This window comes from Zootoca vivipara, chromosome 10, assembly GCF_963506605.1.
Source record: "Zootoca vivipara chromosome 10, rZooViv1.1, whole genome shotgun sequence".
Classification (NCBI taxonomy): domain Eukaryota; kingdom Metazoa; phylum Chordata; class Lepidosauria; order Squamata; family Lacertidae; genus Zootoca; species Zootoca vivipara.
Window position 1 is genome coordinate 60,656,568 of NC_083285.1, and position 27,290 is coordinate 60,683,857.

The 27,290-nt window shown below is 43.2% G+C and overlaps 1 protein-coding gene across 14 annotated transcripts in view; it reads left to right on the forward strand.

Moving 5' to 3' along the window:
- SOX5 (SRY-box transcription factor 5) overlaps positions 1-27,290 on the forward strand; it is a 729,285-nt gene that overhangs the window by 509,980 nt on the left and 192,015 nt on the right. For all 14 annotated transcript variants that reach the window (XM_060279172.1, XM_035127886.2, XM_035127887.2 and 11 more), the window contains one exon: positions 18,270-18,356. In XM_060279172.1, the coding sequence (XP_060135155.1) occupies positions 18,270-18,356 (87 nt within the window). The remainder of the gene's footprint in view (positions 1-18,269; positions 18,357-27,290) is intronic.

Here is a 27,290-nt window from a genome sequence, read left to right on the forward strand (position 1 = left end):
GAGTCCATATAGCACATCGCACTTCTTGCTAGCAACAGACTTCATGTTGCTACAGGAAAGTTTGTGCACAATGTATGCAGTAGTGTGTGTGTGTGTGTGTGTGTGTGTGTGTGTGTGTTTGTGTAAGAAACAGAGAGAGAGGTGCCTGTACGAATTGCAGCAGCCAGGGGTATGGATGCTGAATAGCATCATTTAGGCACTGGCTGTGACATTGTATTAACCTTTTTTAATGGATGTATGTAATAAAATGACATGTAAATGGAGCACAAGGGGAGATATGACACTATATCTGGAAAAGGATAAAACAGCCAGTTGAATACTGGGCTATTATAGCAGTTTGCAAACCTTGGATAAACTCAGTCAGCGGTTGTATAATTGGTTATTCAATCCCGACCCTTGTTCACAGCTCAAAGCCAGGAACACTGAGACCTGTTGCCAATTTGAGTGAATGCGGTGACTGTGCTCGGCCGGGGCCTAACGCTGGAGCCAGGCCTTTTCCTGTGGGCTGGTTTCCACCATGTCTGGGACTGGCGGAGTGACAGTAGCTCTTTTGTTGTGAAAGGCTGGCTGGTACTCCCCTCCTTTCCAAAATGTCTAACAGCTACACAAATATAAGAAAATAGGAGGTGTGGGGGAGAAAGGGGAGAGGGGAGAGAGGGGGGGGCTTAGTGTGGCTTTTCTCCTACACTGTGGAGGTATTGAAAAGGAGGAGGTGGTCCAAGGAGAAGGCAGAGCTGGGCGTGATATGAAAAGTTGCAGTTCACGATAAGGGACAGAGCCCTGGTGTCCCAGGGTATGGTGGAAGCGGCGAGGGAGAGAAGGAGGGGGGGAGTTCTCTCTTGAAAAACAGAAATTGTTCTCCCAGACTAAAGCCATTGTTTTAGCGCTTCCTCTTTCTCAAACCCCAGCATAGTGAAAGGCTTCTGTCGAGAGAGAGAGAGAGAAAAAGCCATGAATGGCTTCTAATTCATGCTTCTGGCGGAGGTTGTCTCTCAGGGCCAACCCCAAAGTTACGTTTTTTTGTCTTGTTTATTTTGACAGACGGAAGACCAGAGGTGTTTGACATTCCCAAACTTGATGATGATGAGGGTTTGTTTTGGTTTCTTTCGTTGGGGGGGGGGGTTGTTAATAGACTTTAAACGATAACATTATTGGGTTTTTAATGGGATATATTATGGATGGGGTGGGGGGAGAGAACCTCAGCTTAGTTTGCCCTTCAGTGGGGAACTCCTCAGTTTGCAGTTTCCAAAACAATAGAGCTATCCACCAGAAAAACCACACTTCGGTGATGCAGTTCGTTAACCAAATAATGTGTGCAAAAAAATTGTCTTATTGGAACAAGCTATGCATAAAAAATAATGCATGGATTGGTGAAAAGAAGATTTGGCCGTACATCAAATGATGAAAAAGTGCTTGCAAAGTGTGTATATCGGGGAGAGATGTATACTAAAATGCTGGGGGATTCTTGGCAAGATAGATTTTTAAATAAATAAATAAATACTGCACACTGAAGAGAACTGAATCTATGAGAAAGCAAAATGGACAGATTCACCCATCCCTAGTATAGACCAGCCTTCTCAAACTTGGTGTGTCCCCCACTCCCAAGATACATTAGACACCAGTCCCATTATCCTTGATGGTTGGCCACTCTGGCTGGGGCTGATGAATTTTGTAGTCAAACAACTTGTTGCCTCAGCAGGACCTACCCCACCGCACTCCCATTTGTCCATGTGAAGTTCAGTGACAGCTCCAGAAATGCTGAGCATTTTGGCTAATCCCCTCAAAAAGTCCTCCATATGATTCACTTTGGCCAGACCCTTCAAATATTGATTTATACAGGACTTTTTTTTCCAGAGTCTAGTACACATACCTAGTATGCAAAACTGTAATACACAATACTGGAGGCCAACTCACATAACTAATTAGTGCTGTGCCAAAAATCTGCAGTCCAATTTCTGAAAAGTTCTCTTCCTCCCTTAAATAGACTTTCATTTTTTTAAATAAATCTGTCTCGTTCAGAAGATCTTTTAACATTCTGCCACCATTATGCTGAGTGTAGAGTTTTGAGCTTACCTTATCACAGCAATATGGTCGAAAGCGTTGTGGGTGTGTTTTCCCATTCTCCAGTGCTCTGCAGGTTAATCAACTATCCACATTTCCTGATCTGAAAAAGCCTCATGGAAGGATAGAAGCCGGGGAGGCTGACTTTTGAGGGCTTTAGATCAGTGTGCCCCACTGGTTTTATTTTTAAGGGAAGTTTTTCCTTTTACCTACAGTATATATTTCCCAATTGATTTTATAAAATATTTCTCTTAAAAATAACAATTAGCAGCTGTCAGGCACATGGGAGGCAGCCTCCCACTCTGCCTGTGTTCAGTAGCTAAGGTGTTCTGCTGTTTTCAGGAAGCACAGGCACCCAGGAAGGCTGCAGAGTACAGAGCACTGGTCAGATCATTTGTGGAATCCAAGAAAAGACCCTTGCAAAGATCCCCCAGCCACCTCAAAAGTAAGAGTTTCACCAGACTTTCCCCTACCCTTTCATAATTTTTGAATGCGATTTCTTTTCCCATGACGGATAATGGCAGTCAGTGAGGTGTAGTGATTAGAGTGTCAGCCTAGGACCCTGAAGGGTTCAAATCCCCACAAGGCCAAGAAGCTCACTGGGTGACCTTGGGTAAGCCATTGCCTCTTAGTCTAACCTACCCCACCTTAAGCTCATTGGACAAAAAGGTGGGATGTACAGTAAATGCAATTAATAATAGTAATAATTAATAAAACAGGTTAACTTTCTGACACCACTCTACAACCAAACCCTTAGAAAGGTGGTAAAGAGTTGTTATGTTTTCAGGTGTACGCTTGAGCCTTTTCCTACTGTGAATTGTGAATATGGCAAACTGGTATTTGAAAGTGCATGCTTCATGCTTCCACACTTGTCTGAGAGGTGGAATTGGCCAAAGCTCAAGCAAGAACTTGCTGGCAAACCCAGGCCTTTTGCTGCAGACTGTGAGCCATGGTTCAAAGAGAACTGACGAGAAGGAAATGTGGAAGATTGGGCTTTAAGTTTCTGTGTCAAGGCAATGGCATGATATTGATATCAGCCTTTGTTTGAGTCAGAAATTTTCGGAACCCTGATCAGAAGCCTTCCTATTAGAAAGTCAGTATATACTCCAACAATCTGTTAGGCAAACTTTCCCATCTCTTTCCCAACTTAAGTGGTTCAACTTAAGTGGTTCAGGAGGAGGGGATGGATTTGCATGTTTAGAGATGCACAGCTCTCTCCTGAATCCAGATTTTATAGCTAGAGTCTACATTTGTTCGTTTATATATATTTGACTGCTTTTTGGTAGTTTACTAGTGACTCCACTCTGTGTACAGATCTGTAGCGATTCAGCTTACAAGGGGTGGCAACTAGACAGGAGCAATCTTTTTTCCATCCTAGTGCTGAAAATATTGCCGACCAGCTGATTAGATGAATGCCTGCAATTCAATTAAGAATGTTGCACTGGGGTCATATAATATAAATGGAGATAGCACCTTTTGCCTGAGTTACAGCCTTGATAATTCAGCACTGCTTTGTTGTTATTTACGAGGGCAACTTCTCAAAGCAATCTGCATAGATCCTGCTATAAACCAAGGTGGAAACATTTTGCCATGATGTCACATCACAGCAAAAAATAAAAAATAAATGATAATAAAAAAAAATTCCTTCTCGTTCCACCGCCTTGCTTACAAAATGAAAATAACTGGCTGGGGGTTCGGGGAAGTAGGAGTTGGAAATGGTGTAAAATCACATGGCTTTAGAAAAGAAAATTAATCACTTAGCAATGTACTGGTCATGATGAAACAAATGTGGAAAGTCTAGTGAACTTTTACTGTGTGTGTGTGTGTGTGTGTGTGTGTGTGTGTGTGTGTGTGTGTGTGTAGAACTTCCATTAGAGAGTGCATTGTTTTGCTTTTTAAAAGGAAGATAACAGAAGGCCCAAATGGCAGTTGTAGTCTTTGAGGCAGCTTTCCCCAACTGGGTATACTCAAAATTGGACTACAGCTCCCATCAGGCCCAGCCAGCATGGCCAATAGTTAAAAACTATTCCCACAACTAGGTGAAGGGAGATGGGACATAGCTGGCCTGCTTGTTCTGGGCAGTTGCAATAAAAAAAAAATCAGAAGATGTGTGTCCAAGGTCGCAATCTACCTGAAAGTCTCTTGGTATTATTTTTTCCGGACCGTTTCCTTTTTCTGAATCTGGCTCATCCAATTAGAATGACTGTGAACCAACTTCCATTTACTTTCAGAGAAATTGGTTCACCCGCCACTCTCCACCAAACACACACACCACCCCAGGTCTCCTAACTGAAACCTTCAGTTTCGTGAAGCGTCCAAACAAACGAGGCAGTGTTGAGTGTGGGGCATATTTCCTTCCAAAGACAAGTTACGATACATAAAATTTAAGAAGAAACTCCGCTACTAAACAAGAAGCCTTCTCTTTAAACATTGTGATTTCTTTACCAAGGAAAGAGTTGAGAGCAAACAGGCACTCGAGTATTTTGGCTCAAGCTAGCGGGAGACTCCAGGTTGGATATAGCAAAACCTGACATGAAATAATTATTAACTTTTGTGGGGGTCCTTTTTGCACAAATTCATATTTGCATTGTTGTATAAGACTTGTTGTTGTTGTTTAGTCGTGTCCGACTCTTCGTGACCCCATGGACCATAGCACGCCAGGCACTCCTGTCTTCCACTGCCTCCCGCAGTTTGGTCAAACTCATGTTCGTAGCTTCGAGAACACTGTCCAACAATCTCATCCTCTGTCGTCCCCTTCTCCTAGTGCCCTCAATCTTTCCCAACATCAGGGTCTATTCCAGGGAGTCTTCTCTTCTCATGAGGTGGCCAAAGTATTGGAGCCTCAGCTTCAGGATCTGTCCTTCCAGTGAGCACTCAGGGCTGATTTCCTTCAGAATGGATAGGTTTGATCTTCTTGCAGTCCATGGGACTCTCAAGAGTCTCCTCCAGCACCATAATTCAAAAGCATCAATTCTTCGGCGATCAGCCTTCTTTATGGTCCAGCTCTCACTTCCATAATAATAATAATATTTCTATTCACTGCTTTAAAAAGGTATATCGTAGGAGAAATGAACACTAAAACGCTGACAAATTTCCCTGGTGACTTCTTCCTTTAGAAACACACACAAGCAAACTTAGGTGCCTCACTAAACTTAAAGTTGGAATCATGAGAACTTGAAATTGACACTTCTATCCATTCCTAAACAAGGCTCTGCCAGGTTGTTTCTTTCGATTTCTGACCAGTTGCCAGGAAATCAAAGGGCAAGGTTGTTCTTCCAAGCAAGTTCGTTTTGTTCAGCCAGAGACCTCTGGTAAGTGGCAGCTTCGGGGCTGACCTCCCCCCTCTGCTCCATGGGCTTGCAATGTTCTACTCATCTGCACACACAACGTAATGTACCAGTAGAATGCTAAGGATGTAGACGGGACTTGCTCCACTCAAATTCCTTAGAAGCAAGGAAGTTGGATAGATATATGAAAAAAATAAAAACACAGCATACCACTGGAGGAACTCAGGTTGAACCTTTTGGCAGATGCTGCTGTTCTTGGTGCTGGAGGGGGTCAGATGAAATGGTGTTGTGATTTAGTGGCATTTGTTACTTATGGTGGAAGGTCCTGTGAAGGAACTTGGAGTGGCCTTTGGCTGATGGAAACAATGAGACCCAGAGGCCAGTTCTGCCATCTTGGTGATTTTGGAAAAGCTTGGATAGTCAGTACAAGAGACTTGACTGCCGCTGCTACCACTGCTATACCATCAGGTGCCATAGAAAGGCACTAGACATATCAAGAGATTCATCACATCCTGGTCATCATTTCCTTGAGCTCCTGCCATCAGGATGGAGATACAGAACAATGAAGGCAAGAACAAGCCATCTCAAGAACAGTTTCTTTCCTAGAGCAATTTTGGCCTTAAATGGAAATTCTGGACTTTGAAGTCATTTTATTTTATTTGTTTATTGTTCTGTATTGTATTGTGCTTATTAGTATTTTACTTCATGTGGAGTGTCTTAATTGAGTTGATACAGCAACCAAGAAATAAAGATCTATTCTATTCTATTCTATTCTATTCTATTCTATTCTATTCTATTCTTTACTGCCTTACAGCTGTAGTCGATCTTGATATCTCAAATTTCTGTGGTGCCCTGTGCAATAGCAAAATTCGGTGCCCCCTGCCTCTTGCAACCCATTCTAAAGCATAGTTGTGGCACCCCCAAGACTCCATGCCCAGTGTGACCAAACCAATCACGCTCCCTTAAATCCATCTCTGTTTATAGTGCACCCTAATGACCACTTGTGTGCACTCCACTCAATATCTGTGGCCTTGCTCCTGGTGTTCCTGCTGAAATGTTTGGTGATTATCCATTAGGAGCAGGGCCTTCTTGGTTGTGGCATCAGATATACTCTCAGCTCCCAACTTTCTGGTCCTTTAGGTACTAGGCTGCAATCTGGCTCTTTACAAAGGCCTTAGGACCTAATGACTTTTCTGTACTTGGTTTTTCTTTTTCTTTTAATAAGGATTTCCTTGACCCTCCCCCTGCTGGTTGGGTCAAGCTTTGAGACCTTGTGAATATGCTTTATGAATTTAATGCTTGGGCAGCTGGTTGTTGTTTTAATTCAACGGATACATAAAAATGTAAAGGATATTCTTGCATTGCAAGGGGTTGGACTAGATTACCCTTCTGGTCCTTTCCAATTCTATAATTTTGTTATTGTTAAATAACATATAGTTTCTGCTTGGCTGTTGTTATTCCAAAAGGCTGAAAACTACTCACTTGTGTATAAAATGCCGGTCAATGTGACTTCTTTGCTAAGATGCTTGGGCTGCAAGAAAAAACAATTTAAATGAGTGTTTCTTGCTAGTGCAGTCTAGGAATTGAAAGGTTATTGTTGTAGCAGCTGTAGTTTATGAGAGGTAGAAACACATGCTACTGTGTTGCAGCCTTTGATATTTATTTATGCAAACATTAAGCTTTTTGAAACGTAATTGTTAGGAGAACACCACGAAATAATACCTTCAGATAGCACATCCCCTCCAATAACTCAATCCCAAGTCCCCTGCAAAGGGCTGCTTTCTCATATGTCTTTGCAGCCTACTTAGAACTAAAGTATTATCTAAGCATTCCTTGCAACCTTTTCAAGTAACAAACATATTGGCCCATTCAGACTTATTACCTCTCGATGGGTTGTGTGCAGATATACAGGCACGTGAACGGTTAGACCTGGTGTAAATCAGTTGCCCAGGGAAGGCAGGATCTCTGGACATCCAGTTCAGGTGTTTCAATTCAGGGGTCTGTTCGTGATTTGTCATGATGCTGGTACTTGGGTGTCATGACCCGAGAGCAGGCATCCCCAAACTCGGCCCTCCAGATGTTTAGGGACTACAACTCCCATGATCCCTAGCTAACAGGACCAGTGGTTCGGGGATGATGGGAACTGTAGCCCCAAAACACCTGGAGGGCCGAGTTTGGGGATGCCTGCGCTAGAGTCTAGCAGTCACCAAGACACCAAGTCAGAGGCTGCAGTGCCCACCTGGTTTGGGAGTCAGGATGAGTTCCATGTTATTGAGTCTGATGCTGGCGATCAGGAGGACTCTGAACCTAAGGCAGGGAGGCTGGAGCCACTGAAACAAATCCTGCAGCAGCAGAGCCCATATAACATAAGTCTGTATAACAGTCAGTTCCAGTTTCTCTTCCTCCTTCCCAATATATAGCTCAGTTCACCACATTTCTTCATCAGCTGGCGTGAATGTTTTTCTGTAATGAAAATCTGTTGGCATTCTAGTGTGCCTTTCTCCCAAAGTACGCATTTTTTAATGCAATTTTGCCTTTTTCGCAAGCGATTTCTCTGTTAGAATGGATATATATATATATATATATATATATATATATATATATATATATATATATAAAATTTTTAATGCACAATTTCCACCAATATATGCATTTCTGTACTTACTGTCTGGTTGGAGGACTGCATTGCAAAATTCAAATAATAGCTGTGTTTCAGTTCCTGGGTTGAATGGGAAAGTGTGAATTAGGTGGAATTGATCTAAAATGCAGACCAAACTAAAGTTCTTTCCAAACTCTAATCATTGTACAGATGTTGTGCTATGAATGGCAGAACTAGTTACCTGGGCTCTGTGATTCTTGATGCAGGAATAAAGATGAAAAACTCAGCGGGCACTCTGGGGTAGCCGTTATGTCATTGCGAAACCCAATCACCTCTTAAATTTGCCTCAAGTTTTTTGTTTTTTTTTAAAAAAATGCAAGTGTAAAGCGTTCCATCTAGCCAAAATACCTCCCAATTTCTGGTGTGTGTGTGTGTGGTATTTTCAGTCATATGAGTGTGAAAAATTGCCTGTGAAATTTCTCATCAGGTGAAATTAAAAACTAATTTGAGGCTTTGTTTTAAGAGGAAACTTCAGAGAAATGAAGATAGAAGCCTGAAAGAGCTAGCAATGCCTCTTCGGGAGGCTGCCTGTGTGTTTGCTCGTTGCACACCTTTTCATAAAAATGCAGCAAACAAATCAATCATAACGTCCCCCCTTCTTCTGCTTAATCTTCTATCTCACTCTAGTGGCAGAATTCCTCTCCTTGTAACAGAAAAACCCCTGTTAACATACGGCAGACATCCCAAGGGCCGCATTCCCTTCTGGACAATGTTCAGGGGCCATGTTCTAGTGGCAGGTGGGGCCAGAGGCAAAAGTGGGTGGAGCAACAAATATTAATTTCAGCTTTGTACAACAGGCTAGTTTCTACACATAGCCCTCTCTGTCCTCTACCCGGGCAGGCAAGAGCCATTGTCAGAGTTCTAGGGCACATTCCAGCCAGGCAGAAACACGTAAGGAGGCTGCGAAGCAATGCAGAGCAGTGTTTGTGGCCTGGGGAGTTTCAAGGATCGGACAGAGAGCCTGCGCCTGAGTCTCCTGATCCTCGATGTAGTGTGCATATGTTGTAACCTGTTGGAAATGTTTTTTGGGGCTGCCTCTGTTTTCTCTTTTGAACTCCTTGTGCTCACCCGACAGAGCAAGCCACTGCTTTTTCGCTCCTTATCTGCACCGGAAATAACACAGGCCAGAAAACAAAATAATGCATTCTAATAATCCATGGATGGTGACAAGTGCAAAGAAATGGAACAAGTTGCCAAAGCAGATGGAAGCCTGTACTTTGGTGGAGAAGCTCAGAGCGAATCTTGCAAGGGTTTTTTTTTCCCCTCCCTGCTGAAGCAAATTCAAAGCTGACATTTGCTTTAATAATTTCTACTTAATTTGACATTATGATTTCATGCAAATACCATCTAATTTTTCTGTAAAAAAAAAAACCCCAACAAAAAACAAAACCCACATCCTGATTTACTGTGAAAATACCTTGCTCTTCACTAGATATGATTTATGGCGGATGTTGTTGGGTTTTTTTTTTTTTTTTTAATTGTTCATCTCTTCCGGCATCTGGCACAATAAAGATTGCGATTTTGTTTTCACATATGTTATGCAAGAGGAGATCAGGATGTGGAGTTGTTTAGCATCAGGCGTGTGTGGTTTAATTCTCACTTCCAGTAGCACAACATTCTGTCATATTTTCAAGGAGGCTAGAAAGCATTTCATTCTGATATGTCTTCCTTGATTGTGATTTTAACCTTCTGTTCTAAGCTTTTTTTAAAACAACAACAACAACACAAGAACCCTCTGCGTTTTTAAAAAAATCAATTTTATTAAGTGATCCACTAAAAACAACAACCCCCACACCATTTCAATAATTGTGTTACATTTGATTGCCAACAAACACAGCAATACAAAATGGAGTAGCCATCTCTTAATTGCTGAGTTCTACGGGGTCAAATTCTACCATTTTATGGATCTGTGTATCCCATGAAAAGCAAGTAGGGAATATTTGCACCTAATAGGCTGGCCTCCTTTAAGAGGGGGAAACCATGGCTCAGTGGCAAAGCACATTCTTCACATGCAGAAGGTCCCAGGTTCAATCTCTGCAGTATCCAGGTACCCCCACTAGTCAGTGTAATCCCAGCCAGCACACCCAATGGTTAGGGATAATGGGAATTGGAGGCTGCACCATGTGAACTATCCTTGAGTTAAGCATGTACCCTAGATTGCAACATTGCTCATAGCCCAGAGGTGGGGAAACATTTTTAGGCCCAAAGGGGTGTGGGGCCACAAGCAAGAGCAGAAGGAACAATGGGTGCAAATTGAACCTTTGTGCAGTAGGCTAGTTTTTACATGTGCTCACATAACCCCTCTCTGTCCTCCATCTAGGCATGATCAGAATTCAAGGATAGATTCCAGCCAGGCAAAAACATTTCAAGGAAGGTGTGGAGGAGGGCCGGTGTGGTTTGAGAATAGTCCTGTGGGCCTGATAGAGAGGATATGAGGGGGGGCACATTTGGCCCCCAAAGCTGAAGTTCCCCAATCCTTGCCATAGACCTCAGAGGTACTGCTGGAAAAGCTCAGAGAGTACAGCATGAGACTCTTAATCTCAGGGTTGTGAGTTCGAGTCCCACATTGGGCCGAAAGATTCCTGCATTGCAGGGGGTTGGACTAGATAACCCTCATGGTCCCTTCCAACTCTACAGTTCTATGATTGTGTGTCTGTCTTTCTGCGATGTGCATAGGGATTCCTTGACCAGCACACTGATGTGGAAAGGTAGGAAGTTTAACAGTGGCGGATAGGCTATATTCATGATCATTTCTTGAATTATCTTTCAGATTGCCTCCTCTCTCTCTCTCTCTCTCCTCTTCCTCCTCCTCCCTTTTGTTCTCTCAGCTCAGCTCGACGCACCAACTAATGCCTGGGCTCTGATTCCAACTCCCCTCCCCACCCACACTTTGCTGACATCATAAATTATCCAGATCTAAATGGACAACATTCATTAGCCAGGCACTTTAACGAAAGAGCTTGCTCAGGAGCTGCTCGCAGCTCTCCCCCTTTTTATTAAAAGTTAAAATGCTCCTGGCTGTCATGGAATGAAGGGAGGGGAGGTGGGCGGGCGAAGGCAGGTTAGAGGACAGTGCCGCAGAACTAATAAATAAAAATGATAGCGATTACCGTTGGCTGAGTGACCCGGGGAGAGTAGCAGTGCTGGGCCATTTGTTGTTTCCTTTTCACTTGTCAACAACCAGTGGCTTAAAAGCCTTAGCCTTTGTTCAGGGCCTAATAGCACCTGTTGGGATGATGAGGAGGCAGCTGTCAAGGAGAGGGAGGGAGAGAGCAAGGGAAAAAATGATGAGTGGAAGCAGTGAGGGGTGTGTGTGCCAAGGAGGAACAGGCCCCCCATTAGTCAAAATAATATATGTCCTGATACAAGAGCAACTGGATAGTTCACATCGGACGCTAAAGAAGGTGTGACTTCTCTTTTTCTGTATGTTCCTCATCTCCAAAGCCTTCCTTTTCCTTCCAAGAAATGGGGGCCTTCACTAGAGAGGGCTGAAAAGAGGCCATATTGCCTAGTGATTGGAGCAGGAGACCCAGGTGCACAATGAAGCTCTCTGGGCAACCTTTGCCTAACCAAGGGACCCCCAATTGTTGTCGCCCAGCAGCCCCCAGTCTTTGTTCAGATGCTCCGCAGCATGCCTTTGAAGAAAATTTGCAAATTGAATCATGTGGGATTAAAATTGCAATATAATGAAAGGCAATATTATGAGAAATAAAAAATGCAATTGAAAGTCATGCAGGGTCTAGCACAGTACATCACAATCTGCAATGGACCAAAATAACAACAACATTAAGTGATCTGCCAAGGATCTGTGGGAAAATAAGTTTTGGAGCCACTGGGTTGGTCTTTCCCGGCCTAACATACTTCACAGGAAAAACAGCAGAAAGAGTCTTGTGGCACCTTAAAATCCAAGCAGTTTAAGATGGCATAACATCCTGCAACTCAAGCTCACATTGTCAGGTGCATGAAATGAGATCTTCATTGTCAGGTGTAGAAAGGAGAAGCAAAGCAAAGCAGGAGTTGAACGGCAAAGAAAAGCAGAAATGACAGTTAGTGATAAAGTGGGGAGGGGCTGGGGAATTACTGTGCCCTGAAAGAAGGGCATTTGTGATTAATCAATCCACTGTGGGACCACGTACTCCCTGGAACTCTCTGCCCATTGATGTTAGGCAAGCCCCTTTGTTATACCGTTTTCGACCCCCGCTAAAAACATTTTTGCTGAGGCATGCAATTTTAACATGGAATTTTATTATGCATGTTTATTTTAAAACAACCCATTTCATTTATATTTTGATACATTTTATGTGAATTTGTTTTTCAATCTGTGTTTCTTAGTGAGTATTTTACATTGTCTTCCACAAACTGCTTTGAGGTTATTTTTTTGTTGATTGGGTGGTTATGTGAATTATGTTAAAAAAAGCACAAATCAAACACTAACCTAACGAATGAATAAAGTTTGGGACATTCCGAGAACGTTGAAACCTGGTTTCGAATTATTTTTCCTATGCCTATTCCAACATTAGCCTGAATGAACTGCTTGTTTTGAGGGCACTTCTTATTTAAAAGCAAATACGAATCTGTAACCAACATATCTGTATGGTGGCAGCAGGTGAACTGCTTCTATTGACATCCCAAACTGGGCTACTGTTGCTTTAACTCTGCAAGTTACACAGAAGTCTTCGGTTTCTTTATGAGCACACTAGGGTGAATATTTTGTCTAGCTGCAGGGGGAAAGCTTTGTCAGGACTTTGCTGACAATAGACTTAGAAGTAAAATGGTCTGCTTTTGGTGCCTGGAGGTTCTGTGGTCTATTGTTCGTTCACAATGGATTTCTATTGCTGCATTCCTGCTTTGCAAAGGTTTGTTAGCTTTTAATGACTGACAGTCTTCTACTGCAAATACCATGGTATTCTGGCCTGTTTACTTACTGCTCAAGGTTTTTCTGTTTTTTTTTTTTTTTTTAAGGAACAGCAGAAAGGGAAAAAAAGAAAATAGCAATGTTTTAGATAACCTATTCAGGATTGTTGGGTTTTCTTTTTAACTCTTGATGAAGTATTCACTAGCAAAATACAGTCTATTTGTTAGTGAGGCACAGGGGGGAATAATCCATCTTATATATACTTTCTGAATGCTTGGATCAGCATCGGAGGCCCCTCTCCAAATCACCACTGCCTTAGATATGGAAAGTTGGCAAACAACCTTCTCAGGCATGGCAGTACAGTTGTGGAATACCTTTCAAAAGAAAGCCCACCTGGGTTCCTCATCCCTGGCCTTCCATTGTTTTTGTGGGGAAGTGTAATATTAGAAAGTTTCTTTTCCCAAAGTTTTGAATTTTGCTGGCTTATGGTGGTTTTCTTTTGCCCCGTCCTGTGTTTTATTTAATGCTTGTTGTTCATTCTAAGCACATTGTTAGCTGTGTAGGCCTTTGTTTTTAGGCAAAAAGTATGCATTTGTTCGTTTCTATTGCATAGTTTATGCACCACCTTTCAGGGGACAGCATTTTAATAAGAAATACGTAGAGGCTCCAGCTTGTACTGGACAGTGTCCTGCACACTAATAACATACAAGAACCTAGGAAACTGCCTTATACTGAGTCAGACCACTACAGTGGCTGGCAGTGATTTTCAATGGTCTCCCCTAGTCCCACCTAGAGACACCAGGGAGCATGTGTGGGACTTTCTCCATTCAAAGCATTTGTGCTCTGTTTCTGAGCTGCAGCCGTCTTCATTTAAATTACGTCTTTTGAAATGCAGTCGACGTAGCATTTACAAGTTGCTGTTGACTGGTGATTTCTTAACTTGGGGTAAATAACTTAACAGGTGGACCCAAGCCTACTTAAAGCAAAGTGCTCTTAGAATCATAGAATCATAGAATCATAGAGTTGGAAGAGACCACAAGGGCCATCCAGTCCAACCCCCTGCCAAGCAGGAAACACCATCAAAGCATTCCTGACAGATGGCTGTCAAGCCTCTGCTTAAAGACCTCCAAAGAAGGAGACTCCACCACACTCCTTGGCAGCAAATTCCACTGCCGAACAGCTCTTACTGTCAGGAAGTTCTTCCTAATGTTTAGGTGGAATTTTCTTTCTTGTAGTTTGAATCCGTTGCTCCGTGTCCGCTTCTCTGGAGCAGCAGAAAAGCGGACTATAAATGTGACTATTAATAGTAATTTCCAAGGTACAAAATGCTACACGTTTCATGCTAAGCATGCTAAGCAGACATTTAGGGAGCGATCCAAACCCAAGGTCCACCAGGATGAGTGGAGTTTGCAATAGGTGTCTCTCCTGCTTAGTTGGCCGAAGTCCCTCTCTCAGCCAGAGATTACACCAGTGTAGGTCTTCAGCCAGGGCTCAGCTAGCCGAGTCAAGGTTAGGGTAAGTCCCAAAAAAGGAGTGTAAGGGGGCCAGGACTCCCACTCCTGAACGGAGCTTGGAATAGGTGCAATGTATCCCAGCATAACACTGCCTTCCTATGATTTGGACTGCTGTGCCCAAAAGCCAAGCTCCAAAGCTAGCCCTATTGTACCACTTATGCCCAGTAACAGTGGATGGGGTAGGGTGGTGGCGCTTATCTGACCTCGCACCTGGTGCTCCCACCGGCAAGTTTGTATCGTGACAACCTCACTACTGCTTCTCTGCTCTCCCTTCCAGTAAACCACAAAAATGCCACTGGCAGGAGGTCAGATAAATTCTCCTGCTTCACTGACCACTTGTGGCATTTAAGACAAGGAAGTACACTGGTAATTATGACAACAGTCCTAAGGTCAGTTAGGTATGGTTTGGTTGACCAAGGCTACCCAGGCAGTTTCATGCTGGGTATTTAAATCTGGGTCTTCCCCATCTAGAAAGCTGAACCAGAAGCTGTCTGTGTAAAGTGCCTTCAAACCATATATTCACCTCTACTACTGAGCGGTGTGACGAACGTAGCCTCTTGGACAACCAAATGAAAACCTGACCAGACACATAATCTAGTGCAGGGATGAGGAACCTGAGGACCTTCAGATGTTGTTGGACTATAACTCACCATCATCCTGTCATCATTGGATATGGTAGATGGAGTTGGAGCCCAACAGCAACTGGAGGGATATAGGTTCCCTATATACCACCTTACTGGATAGGCAGCATGAATGGAAAACCCATAATCCAGGGGAGTGTTGTTGTTTAGTCGTTTAGTCCCCATGGACCAGAGCACGCCAGGCACTCCTGTCTTGCACTGCCTCCCAGTTTGGTCAAACTCATGTTCGTAGCTTCGAGAACACTGTCCAACCATCTAGTCCTCTGTCGTCCCCTTCTCCTAGTGCCCTCAATCTTTCCCAACATCAGGGTCTTTTCCAAGGATTCTTCTCTTCTCATGAGGTGGCCAAAGTATTGGAGCCTCAGCTTCAGGATCTGTCCTTCCAGTGAGCACTCAGGGCTGATTTCCTTCAGAATGGATAGGTTTGATCTTCTTGCAGTCCATGGGACTCTCAAGAGTCTCCTCCAGCACCATAATTCAAAAGCATCAATTCTTCGGCGATCAGCCTTCTTTATGGTCCAGCTCTCACTTCCATACATCACTACTGGGAAAACCATAGCTTTAACTATACGGACTATCCAGGGGAGTGAGGAGCCTCAAACCCTGGGGCTGACCACTGCCATCAGTCAGAGCAGACAACTCATGGGCTGGATGAGCCAGCAGTCAGACCCAGGATAAGACAGCTTCACATGCTCACACTTCTATGTTTCCAGCTTGGGTGCTCTCTGTGTTAGGACTAATAGGCAGGGCAGTGACCTGTGACATTGCCCACATCCAGTCCTACCCTGAGACTTGAGTAGTGTCACTGACTCCTGAGAGTATTTTGCTGGCATGGGAGGGAGCAGGCAGAAAAACTTCAACAAAATTAAAAGGATCCTTGTAATGCCTTTTTATTTCAGTGGAGGAAATTAACCAGTTGCTAATAATTGCATGGTCTCTAGGCCAGACGGTCCCTTTGAAAAGTTAACTTGTACTCTCTTTCCGTTCCTAGTAGGGGGTAAACAAATGGCGGCACCAAAATACACATAAGCACAAATGTGGAGAATAGCAGTTATATGTCTTAGATTGAGATAGTAAGGGTGGCTATTGTTATTTAGATGGAACATACTGGAGCACTTATCTTTTAGTACACTCCATTTTCGAACTGAATGCAGCGCTAATCGCGGGATTGAAAGCTATTGTAATTGTGCACCCTTCTAAATGCTGACAAGAATATACAATTACATTGTTTGGAACAGAGTTTAACATCCTCTGGGTTGTATTAGCATTTGTATTTACTTATGCATTAAAAATCTGCACAAAAAAAGCAAAGGCAGAAAGCAAGAGTTATAAATATTAAACCCCCCCACACATATACACGCACAGATAGATATCCACTCTTGTCTGAAAATTCTGAAAGTATATATTTAAAGCAAGTGATATACATATGGAACTAACAAATAAATTGGTTTCCTTGTGCTGCTTCTGGGTATCCTTGAAGCATCGCGTTGGCCCCTGTGAGAAGTAGATAGACCCTTGGTTTGATCCAGTGGGGCTCTTCTGTGTATAGTTATACTGGTTAGAGTGTGGTATTGATAACGTCAAGGGTTCAATCCTCAGACGGGCTACCTGCATGTTCCAGCATTGCAGGGAATTGGACTAGATGTCCCTCGGGGTCCTTTCCAACTCTACGATTCTATAATTCTTCTACACTTTCTTTTTTAAACAGGAGTCACTGCCACAAGATGCATTATTATAATAATAATTTATCATCTGCCTTCATCCTGGGGTCCCAGAGCGGATTACGACGACTTAAAATGCAACATTAGAAGAAGAATTTTTAAGAGAGAATAATAATAATAATAATAATAATAATAATAATAATAATAATAATAATAAATCACAAATAATATAGATGGCCATTTGTTATTGGTGCTTCAACTGAGATTCCTTCATTGCAGGGGGTTGGACTAGATGACTATTAGGGTCTCTCCTAACTCTACAATTCTGTGATTCTTGGAAAAGAGTGATTGACAGTAATAATAATAATAATAATAATAATAATAATAATAATAATAATAACTATTATTATTATTTATTATTTATTTGTACCCCACCCATCTGGCTGGGTTTCCCCAGCCACTCTGGGTGGCTTCCAACAGAGATTAAAAATACATTAAAACATCAATCATTAAAAACTTCCCTAAGCAGTAGGTCAGAGGGCTTTTAAGTAGGTTCTGCCAGTGGCTATTAGTTATGATAGCTGCATGGAAACCTTCAGGTTCAAAGAAAGAACCTGCCACTGAATGCCAGTCTCTGTACAGCAGGACAAGGCTGCTTCCTCAACTCCATTGAAGAAGATAACAGTGGTTACCCAGACCCTCATTGTTGGTTGTGCCATGATAGTTTAAGTTACATGCCCCCCCCCCAAAAAAAGTAGGTCCACTGTTGCTGGCTGTTGTGGGAGAGAGGATTCTGGAGGACTAGGTAGACCTTTGATCTGATATAGCAGAACTCTTCTGCTGTTCTTATACATTGTAGGACTCCTTTCAGTCTTCTTCCCAGATTTTTCCATCATCACAAAGCGTTTACCATCCTGAACTTTGCCCCATTGTTATTATTAGTTTGCTGTGTATGTGTGTGTGTTTGTGTGTGTGTGTTAGTGTTACTGGGGAGGGGGGGAGTGTCTTGCCACAGCGTGCTTACCACCACACTGTGTTTAAACACGTTGTAAAGTGGATGTAATTGTAAACACACCGAGGGATATAATTACATGTAGCAGATTTAGGCACTAATTCTTTGCCTTTTATTTATTTTCCCTCCCCCAACTCTGCATAACACACACACACACACACACACACACACAGAGAGAGAGAGAGAGAGAGAGAGAGAGAGAGAGAGAGAGAGAGAGAGAGAGAGAGAGAGAGCCTGCATACAGACACCCTTAAATTGACAAGCATCCATTATAGGCAGAAACTTGTTCTCTAAATTGAAAAACAATGAGCGCCAGGTTTCTGTGTGCCCATTGTCATATGGAATGGCTTTGTTCGGTAAGAGGAAAAAGCTAATGATTTTGAAACAGCAGGTGACAAAACACATTCTTTTTTTCATTCTCTCCCCTCTTATCAGTTTGTTGATGAAGTCATTATGAACTGGGGTCCAGGATGGGGTAGTTCTTATTTTTAGCAGATAGACTTTTAATGAGTTCCATTGTGCCGTCAGTCATGTTGATTCACTTAAACATTTTCCCCCCTCTCTCTCTTCTTCATTCAGAAACCCCCAGTATTGAAAAGCTACTATCAAAAGATTGGAAAGACAAGCTTCTTGCCATGGGATCAGGGAACTTTGGAGAAATAAAAGGTAAACCTCCTTTCTATCACTTGAAGGGATACAATTTTTTTTGGGGGGGGGAGATTGAAAATGCATTGCAATATATGTGAGTTCAATTAGCGCAAATGAAGCATGCCGCCATTTGCTCTTTTCCATTTCTGCACTTTTTCGCTGGAGAAGGGAGCAATGTCTTCGGGGCCAATCCTGCTCTTCTGAGCATGCCAAAACTTGGCAGGGCATTCCATTTGCAGCTGAGGCTGCCTGCATCTCTCCAACAGTCCACAGCATTTTGTCCCTGTGTGGGGTCTGGGAGTGCAGGCTGCTCTCAGTAGAAGCAGGAGAGTGGGGAGCCTGGAGAAGACCTCTCGAGAGCATGGTGAGATGCAGGAGGGAAGGTCTAGGCTGCATTTAAATGACCCACTTGCAACATGCCTGGAAAAGTGTCTGGTTGGTGGTTATAATAGGAGCTGTAGTGAGCACAGGATTGTACCCTTTAGGCTGCTCTCATTTGGAAGATGGTGCTGCCTCTTCTACTGTGATGAAAAATCCCATGAGCAAAGCTATGGGGCCCATGTCCATGCTGTTGCTCTTTTGTGGGTGGGTGGGCTTCAATCACATAGTGTCATATGCAGATTGTGCAGTTATTTATTGATCAATTAAGTATCTATCATGCCCATGGTGGCAGGCGACAAGGAGTAAAACAATTAAAAAGCAAATTCTTAAAAGGGTAAAGGGACCCTTGACCATTAGGTCCAGTCGTGACCGATTCTGGGTTGCGCGCTCATCTTGCATTATTGGCCGAGGGAGCCGACGTACAGCTTCCAGGTCATGTGGCCAGCATGACAAAGCCGCTTCTGGCAAACCAGAGCAGCACACGGAAACGCCGTTTACCTTCCCGCTGGAACGGTACCTATTTATCTACTTGCACTTTGACGTGCTTTCAAACTGCTAGGTTGGCAGGAGCTGGGACCAAGCAACGGGAGCTCACCCCGTCACAGGGATTCGAACCGCCGACTTTCTGATCAGCAAGCCCTAGCCTCAGTGGTTTAACCCACAGCGCCACCTGGGTCCCACCTGGGTTCTTAAAAGATCTTAAAAAACATACAGGTGCAGGCTGGGTAAGGTCTTCAGTGGGTGCCAGAAAGACTAACAGATCAGGTGCCTGCCTAATATTTAGAGGGTAGGAATTCCAAAGGGGTAGCTTCCACAGCACTTGAAGGCCCAAGTTTTACATTGTGTGGAATGGATGTCCCAATAAAGGTGGTGTCTGCATGAGGCCCCCACATGCCAGAGTGCAGTGATCAATGGGATACTCAAGGTATAAGATGATCTTTCTGTTATACCCATCCCAAGCTATGTAGGGCTTTAGGTGCCAAAAACTAACACCTTGAACTTAGCCTGGCAGACGTTCGGCATCTGGTTAAAGTGGATTTGATGCTCCAGCACCATAAACCTGCTGCCACAAATGAATAAATAACTGGAGTTTTTGCAGGTCACCATTCTATGTGCACTGTGGTAGGAGAGGTTACAGGTGGAATAATAAAAAAAATTCCTTCAGTAGCACCTTAAAGACCAACTAAGTTTTTATTTTGGTATGAGCTTTCGTGGTATGAACTTAGTTGGTCTTTAAGGTGCTACTGAAGGAATTTTTTTTATTTTACTTCGATCCAGACCAACACGGCTACCTACCTGTAAGGTGGAATAATGTTATTTATGCACTGCATCCATATGCAGGAAGTGCATGCAAACTGACTCCAGTTGACTCTCATAGCAAGAGCCCTTCTGGATCAGGCCAAAGGCCCATCTAGCCCACCATCTTGATCTCACAGTGGCTGGCCAGATGTTCATAGGAACCACATTAGGAAGACATGAGCACAAAACCACTATCCCCATTTGTGATTCCCAGCTGTTAGTATTCAGAGTCATACTGACTCTTAATATTTGGAGCAATTTATACAGAGCAATTAGTAACCGTCAACAGCGTTCTCTTGCCTGAATTGTCCAGCCTTTGTTCAAAAACATTCAAGATGGCAGCCATTGCTACATGTTGTAGGAGCAAATCCCGTAATGGTGAATTACTTTAGTTTCTCCTCAATCTTCCAACGTTTATCTTCACTGGATGTGCTCAAGTTCTAGTATTTTGAAACAAACCTGCACACCGTACATAATTTCATGCTTGCCTGTCATCTGCTACTGTTGCAAAATATTGCTTGACCCTGGATGAGGTGTGACTGTTCTGTTTGTAGGATTTGATCATTTAATCATTTGCACAGACAAGCCGTCACTTAATTCTGCTATATCCAGGGAGCATGAACTTGCATTTGTGAAGCAGCCCATCATCTTACGTCTTTATCTGAGGCCATTATAGAAAAGGCAAGAGTTCAGTCATACCTGCAGAGTCAGGACTGCTTCAAGTCAGGAACGCTGCTGACTCGAGCATGCTTTTGTTTTGATGTACATCACATTGCTGTGTTACCATAAAGGATGGGAAAGCCACAGGCTTTGGGCAGGCCCGGCTCTAGGGGTAGTCTCGGTGGTGCGGGGCACCAGGGCGATCTCCGCGCCACAGCGCCAGGGCGCCCGACCTGCTTGAGACGGCCCTGGCTTTGGGGGTCAAATGCAGCCCTCGAAATTCATCTATCTGGCCTCCGGGACTTATGAAACAACACCTATTTTCCCAGCTGCAAACCCCCTCATCCCAACCTAGGCCTCTCATCCCAACTTTCCTTGAGGGCAATTGCCTAGCTGGAAGACGTCCTTGATAATGCTTCTAGCTTGCCTGGTTGTAGGATAGTGAGGGGCGTGTGTGTATGTGTAGAACTAGCCTCTGGGACAAAGGCCAAATATGTGTTGCTCTTTGCACTTTTGCCTCTGGCCCCACCCACCACTGTAATGTGGCCCCTTGAAAGTCGCCTATAAAGGAATGTGGCCCTCTGGCTGTAAAAAGTTTGTTTTGGTGTTGGGCAGCTTCCTCTGTTCCTATGAGGGGCCACAACAGAAAGTGCTTTGCCCAGGAAGCTCCCAAACCTTTGGTAGTTACACTGGTTGCATAAAAACAACGACCCTGGGACATCATTGGCAAATTCATCCATTCATGCCACTTTGATTTTCTATATTAAGCAGTTTATAAATTCTTAAAACAGGTAGGTAGGTAGATTGCTTTGGTCTTTACTTTCATTTTGAGAGAGAAGGAAGGAGGTAGCCAGGCTGACTCTTCAGGTCCCTGGCATGGGGCGCTCATGCCACCACCAGGAGCACAGGAACGAGAAAATGAGCCTGACCTGAGCCATGTTGCAGCTGTATTTCTTGAAACAACACGACGGTGTGTGCAGCCATCACACATGTATTGGAAAGAAGGCTTTCTTCATTCTTTCTCCATGAATACGAGGTTATTTATTACAAGCTCGCCAGCTCCAAAGTTTTAATTAATTCTTTGATATATTTGTCTTGGCAGTTGCCGTTTTGGAAAAACAGCCAGCAGACACCTTGGGCATTGAGATTTCTTTGCCCTGGAATGTGTGCAGTGCTGGAGTTCTAAAGCCTTTTGTAGGGATGGGTGTGTATACCTTACCCACTCACCCCTCAAGAAAAAAAACCCACACTGACTCCCACCCCAAACTCCTTCCTCATCTACTTCCAAATAAGTTAGAAGAATGAGCTGAAAGGGGGGGGGGGAGACTGAAAAAAGAAGGCTCTGCTAGCCTTCGGGGGTCTCATTCACATCTCCTCCTTCTCCTTGGTAACTGAGGAGGAGAGTCCACTAGAGGTGTATATTGGACCACAAGATTCATCTTGTATCTGTAGCATTAAGAATCAATTTGGTCGGCTTCAGTTCCACTCTGTGTGGTTTCCAGTTCAACTTGCTAGTTGCATTTGTATCAGATACGTCAAAGCCAAAGCTCTGCCCATTGACTATAATGGAGAATCTAAAAATAGCCATAACTTTTTGTCTTCCTTTAAGAGGCAAGGAGAGTTTGCTGAATGAGGAGGGGAAGTACTAGTCCTTGAGTGGGGAATGAAAGAAATCTATATTACAAATATTAATAATACTGGTCAGTAAGAATTCAGCATATTGAAATCACAGGTACACTAAAAATAGAAAAAGAGGAAGAGGAAACATTGAACAAGACCAGGAGAAAAACCGGCTGGAAATTATTATTATTATTAATAATAATAATAATCAGGCAACAAATGAACACACAATCACATCACCTGGGGGCAGGGGACTTTAAGAGAAGTTTACACAAACGTAAAGAAATGGAATGGAAAGCAAGTAATTAAAAATTGCTGTTTGCTGGAAAACAGAAAGGGATTAGAATAAAAAGGAACAAATGAGTTACATCAAACATTGCTTCTTCAAATTGCCGTGATTGGGGTGCCCTGGGAAAACAATTCGCATGTGTTTAAAACCTAGACCTGTCCATCAAAATGAAATATTCCCCCACCTTTCCAGCCTCCCTCACTTAAGATCAGGGTGTTTTCTTAGTCAAATTGGTTTCGCCTTTTAAAAAAATGCTGCAGTCCTTTATTTTAATACCAAAATGCAGATTTGGGGGGATGCCTCTGCGATTCAGGACATTGGGGAGACTCTGACCTGATTCAACAAGCCTTGTTCACATCACCATCTGATTTGGGGATAGGAAAAACCTCACCTGCATCACCCCCGTTCCCTTCATATTTGGACCACACACGGTGTTGATACACACCTCTAGAATCCACTTATCTTGATTCTTCATTAGTTGTCACCTCCACTCAGGTATTTGGAGAGCCACATTTTTGGAAAACAACCCCATGTCACCAACTTATTTCCCTACCTTCCAAATACTCCTATGGTAGGTGTGAATTACTGTGGGGAGAAACTGCTTGACCTCAAGATCTTGTTAGTGGAGGTTAGGCTACACCAAACAAGCTTAGTGTGTGTGTGGGGGGGGGGTTAGACTGTGCCTTGAGAACATTTTCTTCAGTGGTTGCAATGCTGCCATGGAAAGAGCAAGATCAGAGAGGCCCCAGAGCAAGGCCTTCTCACTATTGTCATCCCTGTAGATGATAATAGCTGTGATTTCTTGCTCACCTGAACTATTGCATTCTGTGCTGAATCCCAATGTGGCAAGAGAGCATGAGAAACCCAGAAAGTGGACCAATCTCTGTGTGGATACAGCCAAGAAAACCTGCATTGGAAATAATGGGTTGGAGCCAGACATATTATTATTACATCATCATCATCATCATCATCATCATCATCATCATCATAAATTACCAACCCTTTCACCCTATGGTTCCAGGGTAAAGGTAAAGGGACCTCTGACCATTAGGTCCAGTCATCCAGTCAAAGGTTGCGGTGCTCATCTCGCGTTATTGGCCGAGGGAGCCGGCGTACAGCTTCCAGGTCATGTGGCAAGCATGACAAAGCCGCTTCTGGTGAAACCAGAGCAGCGCACAGAAACACCGTTTTCTTTCCATGCTTTCAAACTGCCAGGTTTGCAGGAGCTGGGACAGAGCGACAGGAGCTCACCCCATCGCAGGGATTTGAACCGCCGACCTTCTGATCGGCAAGCCCTAGGCTCTGTGGTTTAACCCACAGCGCCACCTGTGTCCCTATGGTTCCAGGGTGGGTTACAACAATATAAAATACAATATTAGATACAGTATAAATATTTGCAATAGGTGAAAAATACAATCACAAAATATAGGTTGGTTCCTGAAAATATATACCCCAGGGCAGGAGTATCTCTCCCGTCAATCCATTTGATAACTATGCTCCATATTGAGATTTCATCCTTTGGAGGAGTGTGGTGTGTTTTCATGTTTCAGTTATGATTCCTGTGATGGGATTCCTGTGAAAACATGTTGTGTGGATGCTGCCAATTATTCCTGGAAAAGAAATTTGGAATTTGTTTCTGCTCTCGAGGTTATTGGCATGCAGTAGGCGAGCTGGCACCAGGACATCTTCAAGGGAAATTTCCAAGGCAGGAATGGGGGAAAACATGTTGTGAGAATGTTTTTTCACCTGTGCAGAGTTACTTGAGAATGATTTTGGATGGTGCTGCCTGGATTTTTTTTGTCTTTATCACTGAATTATACATTAGTCATAAACACAGATCGATGTGCATCGTAGGTAAAGGCTGTTTTCTTTCTCCCCACAATTTGGTTGCTACCACAATAGGCATCGTATAGCTCAGTCCTATGCATGTTTACCCAAAAATGTGGTCATTGCTGTCCCTGCACAGCTTTGCAATTTTAATAGTTTACAAGAGGAAGGAAATGCTTACAACAGTGAGAGTGAATGAGAGATTATATCAGGAACTTCTTGTTTCAATTCTGGATTTGTGTGTGAAAGAGACAAATGGAAAAAATCACTGTAAACATCACATGTGATGAATTTCACAGTGACAATTCATGTTCGGCAATGTTTTCCATATTTATTAGTAAAGCCTTGATATTTCAGATCTGCTAGGCTAGGTTTGAAAACCTACTTGGTGTGTATAGTTTGCTCTCCAGTCAATCTATCTACATATCTGGGGCTAAGCTAGCCATCACTGGCCTGCTTTCACACACACACACCCCGCCAATCACTTGAAAATCAATGACGCTGGTCTTAGTTTGAACTTTGCCTGTAATAATGGGCATATAAACCTATCACACTGCTCTGTTGTTTGTCCCCCTTTGCCAGGTTGGAAAACTGCCAACTTTCTACATTTCTGCAGAACACTGGCAGTTCTACCCACAGGGTGAAATCATACCAGAATTTAGCAATTATATTAACGTAGCACCAAATGCATTAATATCCTATTTAGCAATATTCAAGATTGAGCCCCTTTTCAGTGGTGGGGCCACAAACATTCCTGACTGTTGCAGGTGGGTCTAATGGGAGTTAGACTCCAACAACATAGGGAGGGCAATAGGTTAGCCATCCCTGCTCTAGAATGAGCACAGTAGCTAAACATCCCCAGTCATACCTGTGTGTGTGTGTGTTCTACAAACAACAATTTAGAAGCAAACAAAGGGAACTTCCCACATAGAAGGGGGGGAGACTGAAATGATGGAACAGTCCCCCCCCCGTGAATAATTATCTTGATCAAAACCCCACATTAAAGTTGCAGTGGGGGGAGGCACAAAGCAAATGTCTGTCTTTTCTCTCTCAGGTGGACAAATAGCAGGTCTTGGGAGGGATGACCTTCATCAGGAAAATATTGCAGTTGCCCTCTCCTCCTTATGCTGCTGTCCCCAGTCCAATTCAACACAAACATCATAGCTGTTCTTAATTGTGGTGGGAAGATCTGGGAGCCAGTGTGGTGTAGTGGTTAAGAGCGGTAGACTCGTAATCTGGGTAACCGGGTTTGCGTCTCCACTCCTCCACATGCAGCTGCTGGGTGACCTTGGGCTAGTCACACTTCTTTGAAGTCTCCCAGCCCTACTCACCTCACAGAGTGTTTGTTGTGGGGGAGGAGGGGAAAAGGAGATTGTTAGCCGCTTTGAGACTCCTTCGGGTAGTGATAAAGCGGGATATCAAATCCAAGATCTGTCAATTTCAATATCTCATTAAAAAATAATAATTTTGAGTTCAGTTCTCCATATTTCCAGAACAGTTTGCTATTTTTCAATAAAGTCCTAATGAAATTTCATTGACATTTTAGTACAATTCATCTTAATATGCACAATGCACTTCTGTATGCTATTTTCACGAATACACAAAATCCATTCTGGAAGTCGGTTCGACTTCCAAAACATTTGAAAACCAAGACACGGCTTCTGATTGGCTGATTGGCCCCGGAAACAATGCCAACAGCCAAAACAGACGTTTGGCTTCCAATAAATGTTTGCAAACCAGAACACTTACTTCTGGGTTTGCAGCATTCCGGAGCCAAAATGTTCATCAGCTAAGCCCTTCGGGAACCAAGGGACCACTGCGTGCATTTGTGTACACACTTTACCACAGTATATGTGTTTTTCTATACATTGCTTAGATGGAAAAGTTATTCAGAAAATTTACAGCAGTGCGAAATTCAAAGGATAGCTGCGCTTCGCTTCACATTTTGTTTCAGAAAGTAAGAAATAAGTAGGTTTGGGAGATTCCATTGCAGATATCCCATGTAATGTGTAGTTTGGCTCAAAGGATACCTTTGCCTCCAAGTCATAGGTTGCACCAAACTAGAAAGTTTCGTATTACTGGGATGAAATTGACCCTCAGTCTCACCTGCCTACAATTGGTTTTGACTTGGATAATGTCACTGCGGTAACTCCAGATTTAAAAGGAACACCACCAAAATTGTGGCCTCAACACGCCTAATCTTAGTTCATTAAATCCCATTTGGCCTGAATGAGACGTTTATTTGAACAGTATAGCTCTGTATCGTGGAGCGTAGAGGACATCAGTAACAGGTACTTATGTCAAGCTGTGTCTAACATATGACAGGCCTCTAGTCTGCTGAAAACTAAACCCTTGTATGCTAGTGTCACCAAGATGGGGCAGTGGGTTCTCTTTGGAGAACGCTCTTACAACTGCCAATAATGGATTAAGAGAAATAATCCATTCAGTGATACTATAGCTCATCAGAGCCTGTGAATTAAAGACATATGTTATGTAGATTCGATGTATGGATTAAAAAGGATAATCTGTTAGGTGACATACAGAAACTTGAGATAAGTGGGCTAGGCAGATTCTGTATACGGATTGCGACAGATAATTCCATTTAAGTAACACTGGACAAGTTGAAAGACAAGCAAGGTGTTGGGGGGTGGTGGGGGTGGCAGCGCTCCGGTTATGAAGGGTAATCCACTGTGTGACACTTGGGATCTTGTAATCAGGAAACTGAAGACAAGAAAGCTACAAGGGTTCGCCACATTTCCCTTCGGAAGAGGAGGAGGAGAGAGCCATGATAAGGAGATTATTCAAGAGGACAAATGTTGGTTTAAACCCTTTAGTTAATACAGCACAGATTCCCTGGGAGATGCTGTAAAGCAGCA